The sequence below is a fragment of the Taudactylus pleione genome, unplaced genomic scaffold (assembly GCF_031769625.1).
Source record: "Taudactylus pleione unplaced genomic scaffold, aTauple2 ptg000302l, whole genome shotgun sequence".
Lineage (NCBI taxonomy): Eukaryota > Metazoa > Chordata > Amphibia > Anura > Myobatrachidae > Taudactylus > Taudactylus pleione.
This window is the reverse complement of record NW_028284703.1, coordinates 9,351,289-9,372,500: the sequence shown is the minus strand read 5'-3', so window position 1 is coordinate 9,372,500 and position 21,212 is coordinate 9,351,289. Positions and strand designations below refer to the sequence as shown.

Here is a 21,212-nt window from a genome sequence, read left to right as displayed (position 1 = left end):
TTCAAGCTTAAGCGTCGCGAGACCGATTATCTATTGCATGGAATTTTTCTATCAGATTATGTCCGCGAAAGGAAGATTCCACGCGGTTTCAGGATTAAAAATGTGCCAACTATTGGAAGACATAGGCCCTCATTCAGAGCCGTACGCTCTGAGCAGAGCGCACGCTCTGAATGAGGGCCGGGCTACATTTTCATGGAGCGTCCTCCTGGACGCTCGTATAGCTGTGGGTCACCACCCACAGGCTATACGAGCGTGCATTGTGATGGTCGCGATGGTCGAGACCATCGCGACCATCGAATTTGCGAGCCGGAGCCTGTGGTTGAGGTTTTCAACCGCAAGCTCCGGAGTGATTTTGGCTCTATCAGAGCCAAAATCACTCCCACTGACATCACTAGTGATGTCAGTGGGCCGGCTTCTGACGGGAGGCGTTCCCGTGGGAACACCCCCGTCAGGGAGGCACGCCCCCGGCACGCCCACCAAAGGGGGCGTGCTGTCAATCAACATTGACAGCACGCCCCCTTTGATCGGACACAACGAGCGAAGGACTTTCCTTCGCTCGTCGCGTCTGGCGCATGCGCACGACGGAGCTCCCTCCGTCGTGCGCATGCTCAGTCCATAACATTGACCCACTTGCGAGCGGACTGCCACTCGCGAGTGGGTCTGAATCAGGCCCATAATCCCGATTTTGTGAGGAAGTGGGTAGGCATTCTCAACCAATGTGCCTTTGACTTAATAGTCCTTGTTATCGATGAAGCCAGTCATGAATTAACTAAAAGTAGAAGCAAAATTACATCTTTTGAAAGGGATCACAAGCTAATACTGGTGGATGAAGTAAATAAGCATCTGGTGATTAAATTACAACAATAGTGTGACAAATATAGAAATGATCTCATTCGATTTAAGAAGAATAAGAAATATACTGTGGAGCTTGACTACGAGGAAAATCGTGTATACAGATGGTTGGCAGGTGAAAGTATACCAAACCGAGGTCATTTCCAAATGCTTAAAAGGAGACCTTGGCAACCTAGGAATCCAAAGAATCGAGATCGTGACCATACAGCTACGAGCAATAGTGATAGCGAATTCTTGATGTCTGAATCCAATGATGCTACCCCTATATTAAGTGCCCCTTTAGGCCAGAATCCCCCACAGATCAGCAGTGGTTTAGAAGAACGGCCACCCATAGGGGCAAGCAAAACCAGAGGGGGCAACAGAAAAAATCCCTCCAGAAAGAAGCAGTGATTGTTAACCTTTCCAAAAGGGTCCTTAGTGAGGTAGAGTTGCAGGTCCTTAATAAAGGACTTTCATTTGTACCCACTAATTTTCATGATGACTTTACATGGAAAAGAGATCAGCATCGATTTTCTAGGAATCTACGTCTGAAGGAGCACTTTCAACATAAACCTGTAGTGCCCGATTTAACTATGATAGATCTTTTCCTTAAACAGGGTTCAGGGTCTACTTTTGACCCTATCTCTACTAACTCCACTCTTAGGACCTTTAGTAGACTGCTAGATAACGCTGTCACTAGATTTATTGCTGCACCTGGTAAGGTCCAAAAGAATCTCTCAAGAGCAGAATCACTAGCATTACAACAGTTGGGTTCATATCATGATATTATTATTAGGCCCGCCGACAAAGGCGGGGCCATTGTTATTCAAGATATACAGGACTACCATCTTGAAATTGAGAGGCAACTAGCGGATTCAGAAGTATATAAGGCATTACGATCTGATCCCACCAAACAAAATCAATTAGAATATTCTTGATACAGCTGTGGCGGATAATAAAATACCATCTAAATTAGCCGTTAGGCTATTCAGTAACTATCCGAAGGTACCCGTGTTATACACACTGCCGAAGCTACATAAGGATAATACTAAGCCACCCGGGAGACCTGTGAATCACTATATCAGCCCGTTGCTCAATTTCTTGACTTCATGTTACTACCATTACAGACATCGTTTCTGAAGGATACTACTAGTTTCCTTAAACTTCTGATGGACCTTAAAGATGTGCCGGATGGGACTCTTTTATGCTGCTTGGATGTTTGCAGCTTGTACACCTCAATTCCCCACTCTGGGGGTTTGGCGGCAATGAGGACTTTTTTGACTAAACACTCGGATCGTATGACTTTTGACATTGATCTTTTTATGTCTCTCATTGAACTTGCGTTATCTAGAAACTACTTTCTATATGACGGTCGCTACTTTCTCCAATTGCGCGGCTGCGCTATGGGGTCAGCAGTGGCACCGTCATATGCGAACATTTATATGTTCGAACAAGAAGATATCATATTTTTGAATCGTCCGGAGGTTAAACAATACATTTATTTGTATACTAGATACATAGACAATGTATTTTTGTTGTGGACTGGGGGCTTGGAAAGATTTGAGTCTCTTATTGCAGAAATTAATGCTCTTAAATCTACTATTAAGTTTACGTATGCATTTAGTAATGAATCTATATCTTTTCTAGACGTGCATATCTATTTTGAAAATGGTGCCATTATGACTGATGTGTTCTGCAAAGATGTTGAGAAGAATTCTTTCCTTATGCATAGTAGCCACCATCCCCCTGCTCTTAAAAAAGGTCTACTGCTTTCTCAAATGATGAGAATAGCGCGTATCATCAGCGATAGTACTAAGATCCCTGCCCGTTTAGATGAATTAATTGAAAAATTTGTGGATAGAGGTTATGTACTTCACGATCTACTAGAGCAGAAAAATAAGGTTATGATGATGTCACGATCTCAATTGTTACAATCTAAAAGTTGGGACCATGATAATATTATCCCTTGGTCCAGCAACTTTACGGTCGCCAGTCCTGTCATCAGACATGCGACCAAGGCATTATGGCCCATTGTGAGATCTGACCCTGACCTTCCAGTTTTCAATAATTTGCGACCTGTTGCGGCTTTTCGCAGAGGGCGGAATCTAAAGGATCGCCTGATGATTACTGACATCACAGGGAGAGGTATTATAATACCTCCTAATGTATATGTTAAGCCTCCAGGTTGTTATAGCTGCCACAACTGTACTACTTGTCATTATCTAGTTGCAGATAAGTTTTTTTAAACACCCTTATCTAGAAAAAATTTATTCTATTCATCATGTATTAACCTGCACCTCCTCCTTTGTGGTGTACATTATCTGGTGCCCGTGTGGCCTGCATTATGTAGGTCAAACCACACGAAAATTCCGTGAAAGAATGGCCTTACATAGGTCGGTGATTAATTTGGCCATTTCAGGTAGAGAGATAGATCAGCCTGTGGCTAAGCACTTTAAGTCTTGTGGGCATCCCCTTTCAGCACTTAAGTACAAGATCATAGATCATATTCCAGCTTCCCCGAGAGGAGGTAATCGTGCCAAGGCCCTTCTTCTACTTGAAGCATGTTGGATCTTTAGGTTGGACTGTGTCTCCTAAAGGCTTGAATGAAAAGATAAACTGGAATTGTCTATAGTAATATTAATTTATGTTTTTTGATAACTATATATTTCTTTATTTTTTGGTTTCGGTATAGTTATAACTGTATGTGTATATCTATGTGCGACTCCTTTTTTGTGTGTACAGTTTATTATACTGTGTATATGTTTAATGTCTTTGTGGCTATACCTGCCAGTCTGGTGTATGCGGCATTACACGGGATACCCTTCCATGTTGGACCGCGGTGAGTACTGTTGCCTGGTTACACATATAGTGTGGGATCTGTTAGTGTGACTTGCACTGAGTTCGCCGCGGAGGGCGGATCCAATGGGCTGCTGGTACATGTTTTCTGGCCGCCTGCTGTGTTGGCTCTCTTTGTGGTGACGTGCGTGTCTCTCTGGCTGGACCGCAAGCTGTGTGTGGTTGCTAGGGAACACCTACCGGCGGGGCCCGGGAATGTGTGTCGCGTGGAAGCAGAGCTGCACTCGGCTGGATCTGGTTTGCTGCAATTTCTTTCCCTCAGGTATTTATTGTTGCTAAATGTTCATTTCGTGTTGTATGTTATTTAGTGTGTCCTGACGAAGGGGCTGGTGCCCTGAAACGTAGACGTTTAATGCACTACTTTGAGCATCTTTAATCGTGCCTCTGAGTGCCTGTCTGTTTTCGATTGGATTGATATATTTATATATATATATATATATATATCAATCCAATGGAAAACATATATATACACACACACACACACACATATATATACATACATTCATCACCAGCGGGCTACTTCGGCCCACGGGTGGAACAACGGGACAGTACTGAATTCGGGATGTTGGGGAGAGGTGCGCCCTCTATGGGTGGCACCCTTATTCGACTGCACTGATCGAACACCCCTAGAGCCAGCCCTGTATCTATAAACTAGCCAGTTCGTATCAGTATAAAAAAAAAATACAAAGAACCCAACAGACAAAACACACATACACACAATACAAAACTTAACACGCTTGTTATATGACGTTTGCAAAGTACGGAAATCGCCTCATAAAAATGCCTTTTTGGCTATATTACAAGATGTAAAACACTTATGAAAATCTGTCCCGAAGCCGAAGGAATGCCCCTCTACAGTCTACAGGATTTCAAACTGCACAACCCATTAATATGCAAGTATTCTAATAAGAGGACAAATAAAGACCATTCAGTATAGCGGATGCTTGCAACGCTTTGGAAAAAAATAGGTAATTCGTTTTGTAAACAGTGATACAATGCAATGAAACGACGGTGTGATAGTGTGACTGACCTATGGGCGGGAATCCTGCGATCGCCAGCGATCAGGATGACATCACACAGCTGCTTGTGCCGCAGGTAGCTTTCCATCTTCTTGAACGTCTGCTCGGCGTGATTAAGGGACTGGAAGAACTCATCGGGGGCACAGGACTCCATCGTGTGGCAGGAAGATAATGTTTGGCTGCTGTTTGAGGTCCTGGAGGCAACAACAAGAAATAAAGAACATAACTTGCATTTATAAACAGAGAGTCTTAACTGGAATTACAATACAGTTATATTTAGTTAGCTGGTTGATCTGGGGGCTTGAATGACTCACAAGTAGTTTAAAAGAGTCATATTTTATTTATTACTATGGAATGTCCACGAAGTGGCTTCATATTTCATATATCGCTTCAAAAAGAGAGAGATAAGCACTATATGGAAACATTTGCCAAATTGGCAGGATGAAACAGGAATTGAAAATACATAATTAATGGAAATGCGTGTACTTTCCAAATTCTCCCCCCTTCCCATCATTACAACACCATACACATGACAATCTGCTGTTCCTATGGTTTCTAAAGAGAGCCTATTCTGAGTCTAGGTCTCGGTGCCTTTAGTTACGGCTACTTCCCCCATGAAAGGTAGCACACCCTTGTAATCCCCACCATTACTTGAAGTACGCTACAGCAGGTCCACATTTCCCAGCATTCAGAAGTCAGACTGAACTTCTCCAAGACATTCAGGGAGAGTTGTATCAAATCTTTAACAGAGGACAGGTGTTGAGCATATTCTATAAAATGATAGCTGAGGCTGATCGGTTGCTATGGACAACTATCCTTTTAAGAAAGCTTTAATACATGTCCCCTGACGACTAAATGGTCACAATTCTAGTACATTGAGGCCTCACCACAGTCCTGACAGCTATTAGACAAGACGCTCAGACAGCACATTTTAGGCAGGGGAACGAGGGGAGAGGGAACCCCATCAGATGTCCAAGTGCTTTTTGCATAGTGGAGTATTTGACCTTAAGTGCCTAATAATGCTGTATGGTGTATTGAAAAGGATAAAAAGCCCAAAATGAGAAAACAGCTGGAAAGCCAAAACTAGAAAACCGTGTCCCCCTCCCCAACAATGTGTTTGTTGAAATGTCACTATAAAACATAACAAGTGTGGGGAGATACTGTATCTACAGATATGTTAATATATGGGATAATATATATTCCCTACAGTACAGGATGTGGATATTTCCATTATCACATAAAGGCACAAGGATGTGTAGCCAAGGCGTCTTCTAATACACATGACAATTTACAATAAGGGACACATTTTCCTTATAAAACACACACACACACACACACACACACACACACACACACACACACACACACACACACACACTTTCTACATGAATACTGCAGTGATGACATCAGCACTCGCAGTTGATAAACAGTGACATCAGAACTCCCTGGCATCTGGTTAGACAGTTATTATCACTACTAAGCTGAGAGTTCAGCAAGGCTTGAGCTACAGTAAATACAAAGAGCAGAACAGGGACCAACTCTAAATAGATGCTAAAACCAAGCAGAAACCAGCTAGAATCTACTAAACGGGGCATTTCTCCTTCTTAGGGAGAATAGAATGAGGTTCCAGTATACAAAAGTGGCAATTTTTTTGGAGATTTTGCAGATTTATACAAAACGGACAGTGTTTCACAGGCAGAACCAGGTTACCTACGCAAAAATCGCCACTTTAAATCCAGTGTAAAAATCACAGAAAAATGGTCATTTTTGTAAATTCGGACTTGATTTATTCCCCCTTTAATTTTTCAGTTCTAACATTTAATCTAAAGGATACCAATAGCCTTCGATATTCAGTGAAACAAATGTATGTGCACTGTATTACAGTAATAAATAGACTGATGATACAGGTAAAAGAAAGCATACATACATACTGTACAGAGTAAAGTAAATAGTTACACAAACAGCGGTATAAGTAAAAACATTACTTATTCAGGGATGCACTTAGGGGTGAATTCTTGTTGCCAAGAAACAACCCCCCTCCCCACCACATACACACAAAACACAAGATGATTAGCAGAAGAAAACTTCTATAAACCAGTCAGTGTTAATATTACGGAAAAAAAAAATACACTGACTGCAGTCTAATGGGGCATACACACTAGACGATTTTTCTGAACGATATTGTTATCGTTCATATCGTCCAGTGTGTATGCACTGAACAACCAACAACGCGCACTCCCGCAGGTCGTTAACGATATCCCCGGTCAGCTGAACATGCAGCTCAATCTGGACGATGCCATGCCCCCCCCCCCCGCCGTCGTTCATCGTGGCCGACATTAGTAAGTGTGCATACACTTACCAATGTCGATACCCCCGCGGCAGACGATATCGCCGCATACACACATCGTTTAGTGTGTATGCGGCTTTAGGCTCTTTTATGTGGGTTTCTGCCCATGTTTTAATGACATTTCACTTCACTAATGCAGTAAAAGCAGGTTTGCCTGGTTTAAACCACCTTTGTTAAACCAAATTATTATTATTTTTTTAACCTCTGGTTTATTTTATTATGCTGTGATCCCAGCAACGGCGCCGTGACTTCTTATAGATATGAAAAAAAAAAAGGCTATTATATGGGAATCCACTTGGTATTATTCCACATACTTGTTGCTTGTGGTCTTAATTTGAGTGACCTGAATCAATACAGTAAATTCACACACATGAATTTACTATTATATGGGAATCCACTTGGTATTATTCCACATACTTGTTGCTTGTGGTCTTAATTTGAGTGACCTGAATCAATACAGTAAATTCACACACAACAGATGAATAGGGAGAGTGGGAGGGTTAACCAGATCAGAGAGGCACTAAATCTGCCTAGCATCAGCTAAGACTCCACAAACTCCTCCCCTAACAATCCAATAGGACAGGAGAAACCCACAACTAACATTCTCAATCATAAAGAGTAAAAACAACTCCAACACATTAAAGAGGCAATACACAGAGAAACACCTCATGGTTTAATCTCCTTCATGTTTATTTCAACTCAAAACCTTCAGTCCTGCTGAGATGAGTGGAAAGAAGAAAAACTTAGGGGTCAAACCTATTAGCCGGCGAGATCATCGCGGCAATGGCAGCACTTTACGGCAGCCCGGATTCGCTGAATTTTGCTCGCAGCCCCATAGGACTCTGAGCAAAATTCAGCGAATTTGAGATCAGGGCGGGCCGCGAAGGGTGCCGATCCGTTGCCGGCTTTCTAACGCCATTGCAACAGCAACTTGCACCCTTTGCACATAATAGGATTGACCCCTTAAGGTGCCTACACACTAGACGATCTGCTCACGATGCTATATCGTGAACGATTTCCCTTAAACTCTCCCCGGCAATTCAGGACACGATATGGTGCTAAAAAAGTGTCCAATTTGACCAACGATCTATCGCACATCCTTACCGATTTTCATTGCATCGTGTACGAGATTGGCAGATCTTGCCTGCTGTAGGCAAGATCTGAAGATACGACGGACGACCCGCAGATACGCACATCGGCATTGTAGTCTGAGTGGACACTCTCGATTTGGACATATTTTACACGATTTGACGTCCCGATGCGTCAAAATCAGGTGAATCATGCAAAATATTGTCTAGTGTGTACGCACCTTCAGTCTGACCCTCTTTTGATGAAAATAAAAAATCCTAATAACTTTGGATTGTTAATATTAGAAAGCATTAAAACATGGTTGATCAAGCTTTCTAATACATAGCAATGTTTCACAGTATTAATATAATAAGCAAGATTTGAATTTTTTTTTTTATTCATTAAACCATAAATGCAAAAAATACTGGGTTTAAAAAAAAAATGGTTTAAACAAATTATTATTATTTTTTTTTTAAATAAACCAAAAACATTTTTTCCCAACCCTGAGTAAAAGTAATTTGATGATGTTCCTCTGCAGTTACTGTTGAGAGATGTAAAGCACAGGGTGAGTAAAGGTGCCCATCCACTAGCCGACGGAGAAACGAGAGCACGATTACAACATTGTAATTGTGCTGTCGTTTCTCCGTCTGTGATGAGCCTACACTGAACGAGGAGATGTTCAGTGCAGGCTCATCAATCATCTGGCAACATGCTGAACCTGACGATATCGTCACGTTGGCCAGCATGTTTGCCCGATGATAGATGTCGGAAACGACCAGCGCAAGTGCATCGCTGGTCGTTTCCAAAATAAATGTGCACGATTTGCAAGCGACTGCACAATAACTACGTCGTTATCGTGCAATCACTTGTAAATATCGCTATGTGGATGGGCACCTTAACTGTAACATTTTTTTTATTGTATGTGAAGTGAATTTAGTATTTTTTTTTTGTACATCTGAATAAACTTACAAAAGGTATTACATCAATTTTGGAAGATGGTCAAGATTTACCAAGCATGTTAATCTACTATATAAAAATGAAAATGTGTCCTTCTATACAAATCCACAGTTTACAAGCCAAGATCGTGTAATTTTACAGACAAGCGTATTAAAACATGGCAGAGGCAACAAAAAAAATGTGAAATCGAAATTAATTACTGTTAATTTTTAAATAATTAAAAAACACAATTTTTGCATAGCATTCGCCCTCTACAGGTCAGGTACAGAATTAGAAAAGGATTTAGCCCACAGTTTACAAGCCAAGATCTCTCATGGTTCTACACCTAAAACACCAAACAAGAATAAAAGCATTGTCTTGTTTGGTTTATTGTTAGATGCAGATTTGGAAACCATTCTTCTTGGGCCATCTGCAAGGTCGATAATAAAAATATTAAAATGTTATTTTTGTTTCATTTCATAATTTGGTTTTATAACATGCATTTTGCTACATACTAAGGAATTTATGGAATTTTAGGAGAAGGAGGAGCTGCCCGGGACTTCCTGCACAGGTCACCAGCAGGAAGTTCCCGAGGCTCGGAGGGGGCGGGGTCCCACGGAGACCCCCTTACCCGGCTTCTGCTGCTTCGACAAAAGGGCAGCTCTTATCGCAAGAGCTGTCCTTTGCAATACTAATCGCATATGTTAGTACATATGGGATTAGTAAGGTTTCGGTGACTGGCGGTAAGTACACCGTAACCATAGTGCATCCCGGCCAAAGGGAGAAGATCCTGACAGGGCAGGTAAGTACCCCATGCCTGCACCTCTCCCCTCCCTAACCCTCCCTTAGTGATACCTAACCCTAACCTCCCCCCCAGTGTCTAACCCCAACCCCCCCTTGGCACACCCTAAACCTAACCCTCCCGGGGTGTGCCTAACCCTAACCTCCCCCCCCCAAAAAAAACGTAACCCTAACCCCGCTACGCTCCCTAAACCTAACTCTCCCCCCCCGCTTATGACTTATGATTTGTAGTGTGTAGCTCCTGACACAACCTTAAGGGCCGTATTCAATTTGAAGCAAAATGTCGGAATCGATATAATTTATCGCCGATGACATCATTTTCACCTATTTCAATTACACTGACTTTTCGCCGGTGCGAAAAGTCAATGTAAAAAAAGGGGGATACGTTTTCACCAGCCTTTTGCTGACGAAAAAAAGTGCAGAATTGGGGTTTAGGGGTGCAGGCTTAAAAAAATCGGGACACCCCAAAAATTGACCTTTAAATTTGGGGTGAAAAAAAAAAATTACAGAACACACTTATAAAAAAAAAGCCAAATTAAATCCAGAGGGGTTCCCTTATATGCGGCAGGTGTTTTCTTCATTGCTGGAGCAGCGGCATGCGCATTTTTGAAGAATTTTTTTAAATCATTTTAGGGACTTTAAAATATGCTTGCACCCATTTTCATGTACCCCCCCCCAAAAAAACATAAGTGCTATTCTTCACCACTTCTTCAATAGCCGCATTTATGCACCTGCCGTGGCTATTACAATCCCTGACTTCCTTCAGCAAGCTAAAATGGGGGTACCCATAGTGAACCCCCATGTCTTTAGGAGGGACCTAGGGACATTTCCTGAAAATTCCCGAATTTTTTGTGATACTTTTCCGCCAGCTCCCGTTTTCGCTGCTTCGTAATTGAATACGAGGATAAAGCGGGCACGCGCCTGATACTTTATCCCCGGAAAACCGTTGATGTGGAGCGACAAGTCCAGCACTGACTTTTCGCTCCCTAATTGAATATGGCCCTAAGTGGTGATAGACAAATTAAAAGTTAGTGAGAGAGATACTGGAGAGTGTAATCATTTCTTTAGACAATTCAGGTGGGTCAGGTACAAACATCGGTTAGAGATTGGAGTATCGTGGAACCAGGTCCGTGACAAGGGTATAAGACCTATTTTATGCTTCAATTCTGATCCATCTGTCTCTCACACATACAATAAAACAAAAACAAAAAGTAGTGAATCGTTCCTAGAGGTTTAAAATTAGCTGTCCTCAGTCACAACTTCAGAGAGCCTGCAGACAACCATATTTGGTGATAAAGAAATCCCTTCCTCATGCATTGTGAATAATTAAATCTCCTTGTTACCATTATTGTTCCCAGAGTCACTGTTACGGATAACAAAAATAGCAAACTGTAAATGCATCCTATTGCTAAGGTTACAGGGTGGAATGTCAGGACAACACAATGCGTTCACACAGGCCAGAATATTGTTTTTTTTTAACCCCATCACTGCTGAGCCTATCTTTTTTGGTTTGTCACAGTCGAACATCAATATCGATTGCTTAATCCACCTGTTAAACAGCAAGGAGCCCATTTTGACACATATGATTTCATGATAATATCTGCACTTACAAATTATCATTATTTATTTCAAACGAATAAAAATGTGTAGAAAAAAAATTATAAGTTATACAATATTGAAAAAATAAACCACCTGCTACATCAAATGAGGGAAACCCTGTGTTTATTGGTGGCAGGATGTGCAAGATCTGGGAATTATGACCTTCCCATCTCTAGATTTCCTAATGCTTTCTGTAGTGTAGGGGCGTCATTGTCTGCTGATCACCAGACAATAACTACTAAGGGGCAATTACTAGAACAAGGGGGCTCTCTTTCATAAGACGGTGTGCCAGAGAGTTTAAGTGCCAAGCTCCAGAATGACAAACTGAGCCAGAACAATCAGATCCCCCCCCAGCATCCCCCGTGTCGTGTCTTCTTGGTCATAAACCCGGAACTCCCCTCATTCCAAGAACAGGTCTCTTTGGAAACGCTGCAATTCCAGGTACATACCAGTGTTATTAAAGCCGGTATGTACCCAATACGTAGCAGGATATACCGCATCCATAATGTGAGGCGTAGTACATCCTGCCTAGAGAGAGCATTCAAATCTACTTCCTTGTAAAAAATATGCAGTAATTTGTTCAGAAAGGGCAGATCTTAATGGCATAATTGCATCTAGGCACAATTACATAATGAAGTCCTACCCCCTCCCATACCCGAGTGACAGAAACTATGGAGGGGACTTACCCTTTAGAACCCCTGCAGTTAAACAGGATATGATATTTATTTTCACTTACGTAGCTATGCCTACTTTTGGTACTAGTGATGCCAAAAGCCGTTTACTCTGTAACTATGGCATTTGCAATGGTATTGTGCAAACTTCCCCTTGTTCCTCAAGCAGTGTAGAAACGAGAGCTCTAGAGGGGACAGGTCGGGAACCCAGCACCAGTATCCCGACCGTCGCCATCCCGAAGGTAAGTATCGCGGTGTTAGGGGGAGGTTAGGCACTAGGGGGAGGGCTAGGGTTAGGCACCGGGGAGGGAGTGTTAGGATTAGGGCGCAGGGAGGGGGAGGTTAGGTTTAGGCACAGGGGAGGGAGTGTTAGGATTATGGCGCAGGGAGGGGGAGGTTAGGCTTAGGCGCTAGGGAGGAGGCTAAGTTTAGGCACCGGGGAGGGAGTGTTAGGTTTAGGGTGCGGGGAGGGGGAGGTTAGGCTTAGGCAAAATGGGGGGGGGTTAGGATTAGGCACCGGGGAGGGAGGGTTAAGGTTAGGGTAGGGGTTAGGAAAACACTTACCTAAGGGTGTCGGGATTCTGGCTGCCCAGATGCCGTTGTCAGTATTAAGACCGGCGGCAGCCCACAAGCCGGGATTTCATACCCAACCCCTCTAGAGATGCCTACTGATGCTAATGTTGCATGTTTTTATCTTTCTTTATCATGATTTCAGTAATATTTGTATTCCACATTTGTTTTTGTTTCTTAAAACTTATACAGGGACTTGCTGGAATTACCCCCCACCTCCAAAACATTTACTGCACATTATAACTCAGTCATTAAAGCAAGAGCGTTACCCATTAAAACCTTATCCACTCTTAGGGGCTGATTCTGCGGTCTGCAGATGTCCCTATTTTTTGTACATCATAGTACAGAAATCTCACTTGGTTTTTTGACCTGCACTTCTAAGAAGCACCTGCCTATACAAGCCAAATTCCCCTGGACAAATATCCCGACACCTACAGTATTAGTGCATGAGGTTCTGTTAAAATCTCGTGGCTATCTGAATCACCCATATAATAGGCATTTCAGAGCAGTGTATAGTAATGCCTCGCTGAACTGTACAGTATATGCTGAAAAATAAAATAAGAGCATGAGGGTGTATATTTTATTATGGTACCAAATGCAAGACAATACATTCAAGATTAAACAACATAGGAACTAGTGTTCCATACCTTGTAACGCAGATGATGAAAATTTACTGGTAATAAGCAAGAGTCATGTGAAATGTAATTTCCCTAAGAATGCAAGCACTGTACAATACTTAATTGTTTCAACATGTAACCATAAAATATTACATGTGCCTATAAGGAGGCTATCTCATGCAGGAAGTGTTTGGGGGCAGAAAAATTAATAGAACAAAAAAAAATGCTAAATATATATATGTATGGCATTTACCTTCTTGTCCGATCTAATAATCATGCTTTAATTCTATCATACTGGCCTCTACCACTAATACCACTTTCAGACATACAAATCAGGAATTTCCCCGCTCAGACCCAGGATTTTCACCTCAGCAAAAACCCGGGTTTTTGCTTGAGACCCTCTTTCACACTACACCTGAGACCCGGGAAATTCCAGGGTTGGGTATGTTCACACTAAACCTGGGTCTGCCCTGGAATTTGGTGTGGATTTATAGGGGATACATATTTTTTTTTGTTCACAGTAATGACATTAGCATTTTTAGAGTAAATACCACAAAGTTTGTTTATTTACAATGTTTTTTATTATTGAAAACCAATAAATGTTTATATTACAATATAAGTATATTATGAATATGGCCTCTAGAAAGTTGCAGTCTATACAAATACAACATATTCACATAAAAAAGTTAAGCAAAAAATAATACACACTTAAATTTGTTTGCTCCCCAGTCATGTGGTCTGGGTGACTGCAGTTGATGTCATCAGCAGGTGCATGGAACAGCCAATGAGACGGTTTTCTAAAAACCCAGGTCTAAAAACCTGGATTGGATGCATTCACACTAGAGGCTATCTGGGTTGCACCTGGGAAAAACCCTAGTATAAAGCAGGGCCATGGACCCGGGACTTTGACCCAGGTCATTTCTGTTTACACATAGCAAAAACCCAGGTTGATGCACATTCACAACCAAAAACCCAGGTTTTTGCTGTATGTCTGAAAGTGGTATAGGCACTAATTTTATAAGAATCTGTAGTCTCAGGTCTGCTAACATTGGTTCATGGTGGCAATACTCTACATAGAGAGAGATCTTAGTTATCTTGTGCAGACAAGGACACCGTTACCTACGATTCCACTTTATACCCCTTTAAGACATACGACCTGGGAAATTTCCTGCTCAGACCCGGGAATTTCTCCTGTGCAAGTTCCCTGGTATTTGGTCGAGACCCCCCTTTCACACTACAGCGTCTACCCGGGAAATTCCCAGGTAGACCCCTTTCAGACATAAGCAGGGTTTTTTAGTTTTTAATATTACCTCTGCCCTTCCTAGCCTATCCCCTCTCCGGCTGCCGCTGATGATGTCATCACCATGCAGCAGGCAGCCGACCAATCACTACAGGCATTTATTTCATTATTATTAAATTATTTAAATGTGCCCTGGTGGTGGCAGAGACCCGCCAGCGGGTGTCCCCGGTATTCGGTGCTGGGGGTGGTGAACAGCAGCGCTGAGCATCCTATAGGACGCTCTGCACTGCCAAATCAATGTAAAAGCTGCTTGCTGCAGCCCGAGAGTAGTAAATTCCCGGGTAGCACCATTCAGACATAAGCAGGGTAATTTCCCGGGACTTAAGTCCCGTGAAATTCCCTGGTCGATTGAAGGGTCGGCTACCCGGGAATGTGTAGTTTTGTTTTACAAAGGTTTTTTTTTATTATTTTCCTCTGGTGGGTGAGGAGGGTGGTAGTTCCTCTTTACAGCAAGTTCACAAAGCTCAGCCACAAAAACCTCTGATCTCTTACTTCAGAGTAAAAGCAGAAGTGGTCAAAATACAATATCACAGTTGATCATAGGTTGAATCCTTAAAACAAGGACACAAAAACAACCAGACATTGTTTAAATGTCACATAACTGGTTCTGTCATATACATGACAAGGATGTTTCATGTGATTGCATCCAGAAGATGGCGCATTCATGAAATTACAGGAAGCATCGTCACCTGTATGGTCAGATCTGTAATAAATAATGAAATGTTGTTCTATGTCAAATCTTTACAGTATTAGTGGGACATGTACTAAGCCTTAGAGAGAGATAAACTACCAACCAATCAGCTCCTCTCTGTCACTTTACAGGCTTTGATTGAAAAATGACAGGAGCTGATTGGGTGGTACTTTATCGCTCTCCACTTTATCCCCCTCACTATGATAACTGATTTCCCAAACAATAATAAAGATACCACTCCATATTTCACTTGTATATTGAAAAATACAAATAATTATATGCACAGGTCTACAGGATTTTTGGGCAAATGTATTAAAGAAAAATCTATACCAGTCGAGAATACAGTTAATAAGTGAAGAATATAGGACCATTATCTCCACACGAAAATCGGTAGAAAATGGTTTGAGATGACCCACTGTAATGAGAGTACATTTTCAAGTGAATAATTAATATTAACAATGCAACCGGTGCCAAATGATTAACAGAGCATTTATCGGAAATAGAAAAACCATGTATAGAAACAGTCCAACGATTCCCTGCCAAGTATTCAGAGAAAACTCTCAAATGGATCTTGATGAACTGATCGCAAATGTACAATTCAGTCGACTTACATTTCACGGTCTTTTTTTGCCAAAAACCACTTTAACCATAAAGCCAGTTAGGAGTGCCTCAGTGGAGGCACTCTGCATGACATACAAACATCCATCATAATGCAGTCACTTCAAAAAGATTCAGTTGCCTCGCTGAGGCTCTTTAAGAAAGTGAACCTCATTTATAATGAGCAAAATTTTTTGAAGTCCAGGGCAAAATCTTCTTTGGTGTTGTCCCACTTCTCAATGTGATATTTACGCCTTTAGCACAATGAGGATTTACAAATCAGATCTTTTCACCTCCCAGGAAACCTAGATGTACTTCTAGTTTGGAGAGGTGCCTCGGAGGACCAGAAAGTAGGCCGTACACCTTAACGTGTGCTGGGCGGACCAAGAAGGTGTACCAGGACGCCCCTTTAAAGGAGTTACCAGGTTACCGCCATAAGCGCAATCAACTGTTTTATGAAACAACAATGACTTGTACTAGAGAGCTACTCGGTATCACGGCAACCCCCCCATCAATGACAAGATATAAGCCTGGTTTTCAAAACATCCAAAAACATGACCACATTCATTTTTTAAAACATAAGCCACATTTCTTACAGTTTACTAAACCCAGGGAAAAAAAATCAATTGTCAACATTACAATTTATAAAAAATATAATTTGACAAAATTAAAAAATAAATAAATAAAAATTGACACAATATTCAAAACTTCAAAAACTAACAAACAAAAAAATGTTATAACACTATAATAACAAAACATTAGTCTTCCCGAACTGTGACAGTGATGGTGAATACACAGATTATATATGCTTTAATTGCAATGCAGGGCCAAAAGAAACCATGTTTTAGAGACATCCTCTGCTTTTGTGTAAGACAGTATACAGCAAATAACAGAAATGTCATTCTAACCTGCAAGAACTGCTCTCCGAGTCAATGTCTTCCTCACTAGCCCCATCTTCGGCTTCTGTCTTGCCCAGGCAATGCCCTGATTCACAGGCGCCTGCTGCCACTTCGCTTGAGGGGGCAGTGTGCTCTGAGGCAGATGCCATGGGGCATGGGAGCAGAATTTGCAAGTCCTGATTGCTAGCTCTCCTGTAGACCAGCGACGGCAAGGGCAACGAGAGGTTACTTGGATCTGAAAACTTTCTGTCCCCAGTCACCAGGCTCTGATCACCATTCAGAAAGTCTCCTTGATGCATCCCACTAATAGGTGCCGCCTGATGTCCGAACCACCTCCATCTGATTTTTAGGATCTGCTTCACATCAAAGTCCTTGCGGGAACCAGACATTCTCTTACAGAGAAAATGATTGTCTAGGCAACTAGGGGGAAAAAATGCTGCACACACACACACACAAGATCTACATATTCAACCTGCTAGAAATAAGGGACCAGCTGCAGGCGAACATAGGAACCGAGGAGAATGAAAATATTCTTTTTTGGAATGCTGGCATTTAATCATTATCACCTGAAGTCATGCAGATGCCTCGCACAGACACATGAGGAAATACAAAGCACTGGACTCTCCGCAGCATTCTTCCTATGCCTGTGACTATTTCCTTCCAAAAGACACTGACAGCGTTCATAAAAGTCTCTCAGATGCTCAACGCCTCCCCCCTTCTCTATACCCACGAATTAAAGCACAATTCACATGCAGCATCTTTGCAGGCCACAGCTGTTTTGGGCTAATTTTTTTTTTTTTAAACTTAACCAGCTTAAACCACAATACAGATAAAAAGCACCAACAATTGTTATATCAGCATCATAAACGCCGGTGAAAAACCCTCCTTATCAAAATTTACATGTATGAATGTAAGCATGAAGGTATTTAAATGAATGACAAAACAAGCGTGGGTTATTCTGGTTGGAGTCAGTCAGACTTGTTTACGTGTAATGGATCCTTAATTAATATTTAAACATTGTGCACAGGATCAATATGTTACTTAGTTCTCCAGGCAGTGAATGTTCGGGAAGTACATCTGACAATAAATCATACATATGCAATCCAGTATGCAGCAAAAGAACATATTATACCCCTACCAGACCTTAAATCTCAACTTGGACCCGTGACACTGTGCAGTGAAGCCGGGCTTACCCCTTTCACACATGGGTGACAACCTGGGTTATTCCCGGGTCATCACCCTTCACACCGGACCCGGGTCTTCCGGCATTCTAGAGCCGTGTTGTCGACCTGAGTTGCAAGTCCCGGGAAAAACCCCGATAGCGACCAGGGACTGTCAACCTGGGTTGGACCTTTCATACATATGCTGTACCCAGGTTGACCTGGGTTTTTGGCTCATGTGAGAAAGGGGAATTACTTGGAAGACAGATCAGAGATCAGCTTCTTGATCAAGATAGGAGAAGAGTAACCACTATGACTGCATGCAACACCTTTAATTCTATACAGAAAAAGGTATACTGGTATGTTGTGATTTTGACTTGCTTATATAAGTCTCAAGGTAAATATATATCAATGTCCTATAAAGATTTACATAGCATATACACCAAGCACAGTGTCCTAGTATACATGAGATTTAGGGCTCGATTCAGAGTTGTGCGCAGGATCAAATGCTGATATCTGCAAGCTGTGCAAGCACCGCAGAAGGCTATACCAGGATGTGCACGCGCCGCACACAGGCGGATATTAATAATTGTGCAGACAGATTGATTTGTCTGTTGATGGAGCTTTCAATCCGTGAACTAGACAATTCTGGGTGGTGACCATGTGCTCGCATGGAACTGATCCATCTTGTGGGTGTGTTGGCTGACTTCCATGCTCATTCGCAGTGTGCGGGCGGAGATAGGAAACCTACTGAATCTTTTGCACCCAGCATGCAGTTGGCCCAAATACCGATACTAATGATAACGGCTGCGTAAAGAATAAAAAAATGAGTGGGCGGACGGGCCAGCCAACCGTAGGAAGACAAACAGTTAATCGGCATAGACGGCTGGACACTCATAAGTTAGCAAGCAGGCTGCTGCAGACAGACAGAAGAGCGGCTGCAGATGCATCGAACTCAGAATCAAGCCCTTAGTGGTCAGCAGGGGCGGCTCTGATCAGGCATCCCCTGCACTCCAGCAGTGATTACCTAATGCTCAGAGTAACTGTGTAAACCATAAGGAAGTTAGAAGACACTAAGGAGTTCCATTGCCTGGATTTGCTTACGCCTGATTACAGTGCATGGGAAGTGCAATAGGACGTGAGCACCAGTATACCAGCACAGTGAGCATCAGTATTCCAGCACAGTGAGCACCAGTGTTCCAGCACAGTGAGCACCAGTATACCAGCACAGTGAGCACCAGTATACCAGCACAGTGAGCACCAGTATACCAGCACAGTGAGCACCAGTATACCAGCACAGTGAGCACCAGTATACCAGCACAGTGAGCACCAATATACCAGCACAGTGAGCATCAGTATTCCAGCACAGTGAGCATCAGTATTCCAGCACAGTGAGCACCAGTATACCAGCACAGTGAGCACCAGTATACCAGCACAGTGAGCACCAGTATTCCAGCACAGTGAGCACCAGTATTCCAGCACAGTGAGCACCAGTATACCAGCACAGTGAGCACCAGTATTCCAGCACAGTGAGCACCAGTATTCCAGCACAGTGAGCACCAGAATACCAGCACAGTGAGCACCAGTATACCAGCACAGTGAGCACCAGTATACCAGCACAGTGAGCACCAGTATACCAGCACAGTGAGCACCAGTATTCCAGCACAGTGAGCACCAGTATACCAGCACAGTGAGCACCAGTATTCCAGCACAGTGAGCACCAGTATTCCAGCACAGTGAGCACCAGTATACCAGCACAGTGAGCATCAGTATTCCAGCACAGTGAGCAACAGTATACCAGCACAGTGAGCACCAGTATACCAGCACAGTGAGCATCAGTATTCCAGCACAGTGAGCACCAGTATACCAGCACAGTGAGCACCAGTATACCAGCACAGTGAGCACCAGTATACCAGCACAGTGAGCACCAGTATACCAGCACAGTGAGCACCAGTATTCCAGCACAGTGAGCACCAGTATTCCAGCACAGTGAGCACCAGTATACCAGCACAGTGAGCACCAGTATTCCAGCACAGTGAGCACCAGTATACCAGCACAGTGAGCACCAGTATTCCAGCACAGTGAGCACCAGAATACCAGCACAGTGAGCACCAGTATACCAGCACAGTGAGCACCAGTATACCAGCACAGTGAGCACCAGTATTCCAGCACAGTTAGCACCAGTATACCAGCACAGTGAGCACCAGTATTCCAGCACAGTGAGCACCAGTATTCCAGCACAGTGAGCACCAGTATACCAGCACAGTGAGCATCAGTATTCCAGCACAGTGAGCAACAGTATACCAGCACAGTGAGCACCAGTATACCAGCACAGTAAGCATCAGTATTCCAGCACAGTGAGCACCAGTATACCAGCACAGTGAGCACCAGTATTCCAGCACAGTGAGCACCAGTATACCAGCACAGTGAGCACCAGTATACCAGCACAGTGAGCACCAGTATTCCAGCACAGTGAGCCTCAGTATTCCTGCACAGTGAGCACCAGTATTCCAGCACAGTGAGCACCAGTATACCAGCACAGTGAGCACCAGTATTCCAGCACAGTGAGCACCAGTATACCAGCACAGTGAGCACCAGTATACCAGCACAGTGAGCACCAGTATACCAGCACAGTGAGCACCAGTATACCAGCACAGTGAGCACCAGTATTCCAGCACAGTGAGCACCAGTATACTAGCACAGTGAGCACCAGTATTCCAGCACAGTGAGCACCAGTATACCAGCACAGTGAGCACCAGTATACCAGCACAGTGAGCACCAGTATACCAGCACAGTGAGCACCAGTATTCCAGCACAGTGAGCACCAGTATTCCAGCACAGTGAGCACCAGTATACCAGCACAGTGAGCACCAGTATTCCAGCACAGTGAGCACCAGTATACCAGCACAGTGAGCACCAGTATTCCAGCACAGTGAGCACCAGAATACCAGCACAGTGAGCACCAGTATACCAGCACAGTGAGCACCAGTATACCAGCACAGTGAGCACCAGTATTCCAGCACAGTGAGCACCAGTATTCCAGCACAGTGAGCACCAGTATACCAGCACAGTGAGCACCAGTATACCAGCACAGTGAGCACCAGTATTCCAGCACAGTGAGCACCAGTATACCAGCACAGTGAGCACCAGTATTCCAGGACAGTGAGCACCAGTATTCCAGCACAGTGAGCACCAGTATTCCAGCACAGTGAGCACCAGTATACCAGCACAGTGAGCACCAGTATTCCAG

At 43.1% G+C, this 21,212-nt stretch overlaps 1 protein-coding gene across 3 annotated transcripts in view; it reads right to left on the bottom strand.

Annotated features, from left to right (window-relative positions):
* Positions 1–21,212, bottom strand: part of KLHL5 (kelch like family member 5) — a 65,848-nt gene that overhangs the window by 27,103 nt on the left and 17,533 nt on the right. The window contains exons 1-2 of one of the 3 annotated variants that reach the window (XM_088482984.1): positions 16,812–17,206; positions 4,718–4,900 (exon numbers count right to left, since the gene is read on the bottom strand). In XM_088482984.1, the coding sequence (XP_088339110.1) occupies positions 4,718–4,900; positions 16,812–17,191 (563 nt within the window). In that variant the 5' untranslated portion in view covers positions 17,192–17,206. Of the gene's footprint in view, positions 1–4,717; positions 4,901–16,811; positions 17,207–21,212 lie in introns of those variants that run through there. The other 2 variants (XM_088482985.1, XM_088482983.1) reach the window with 2 other exon arrangements.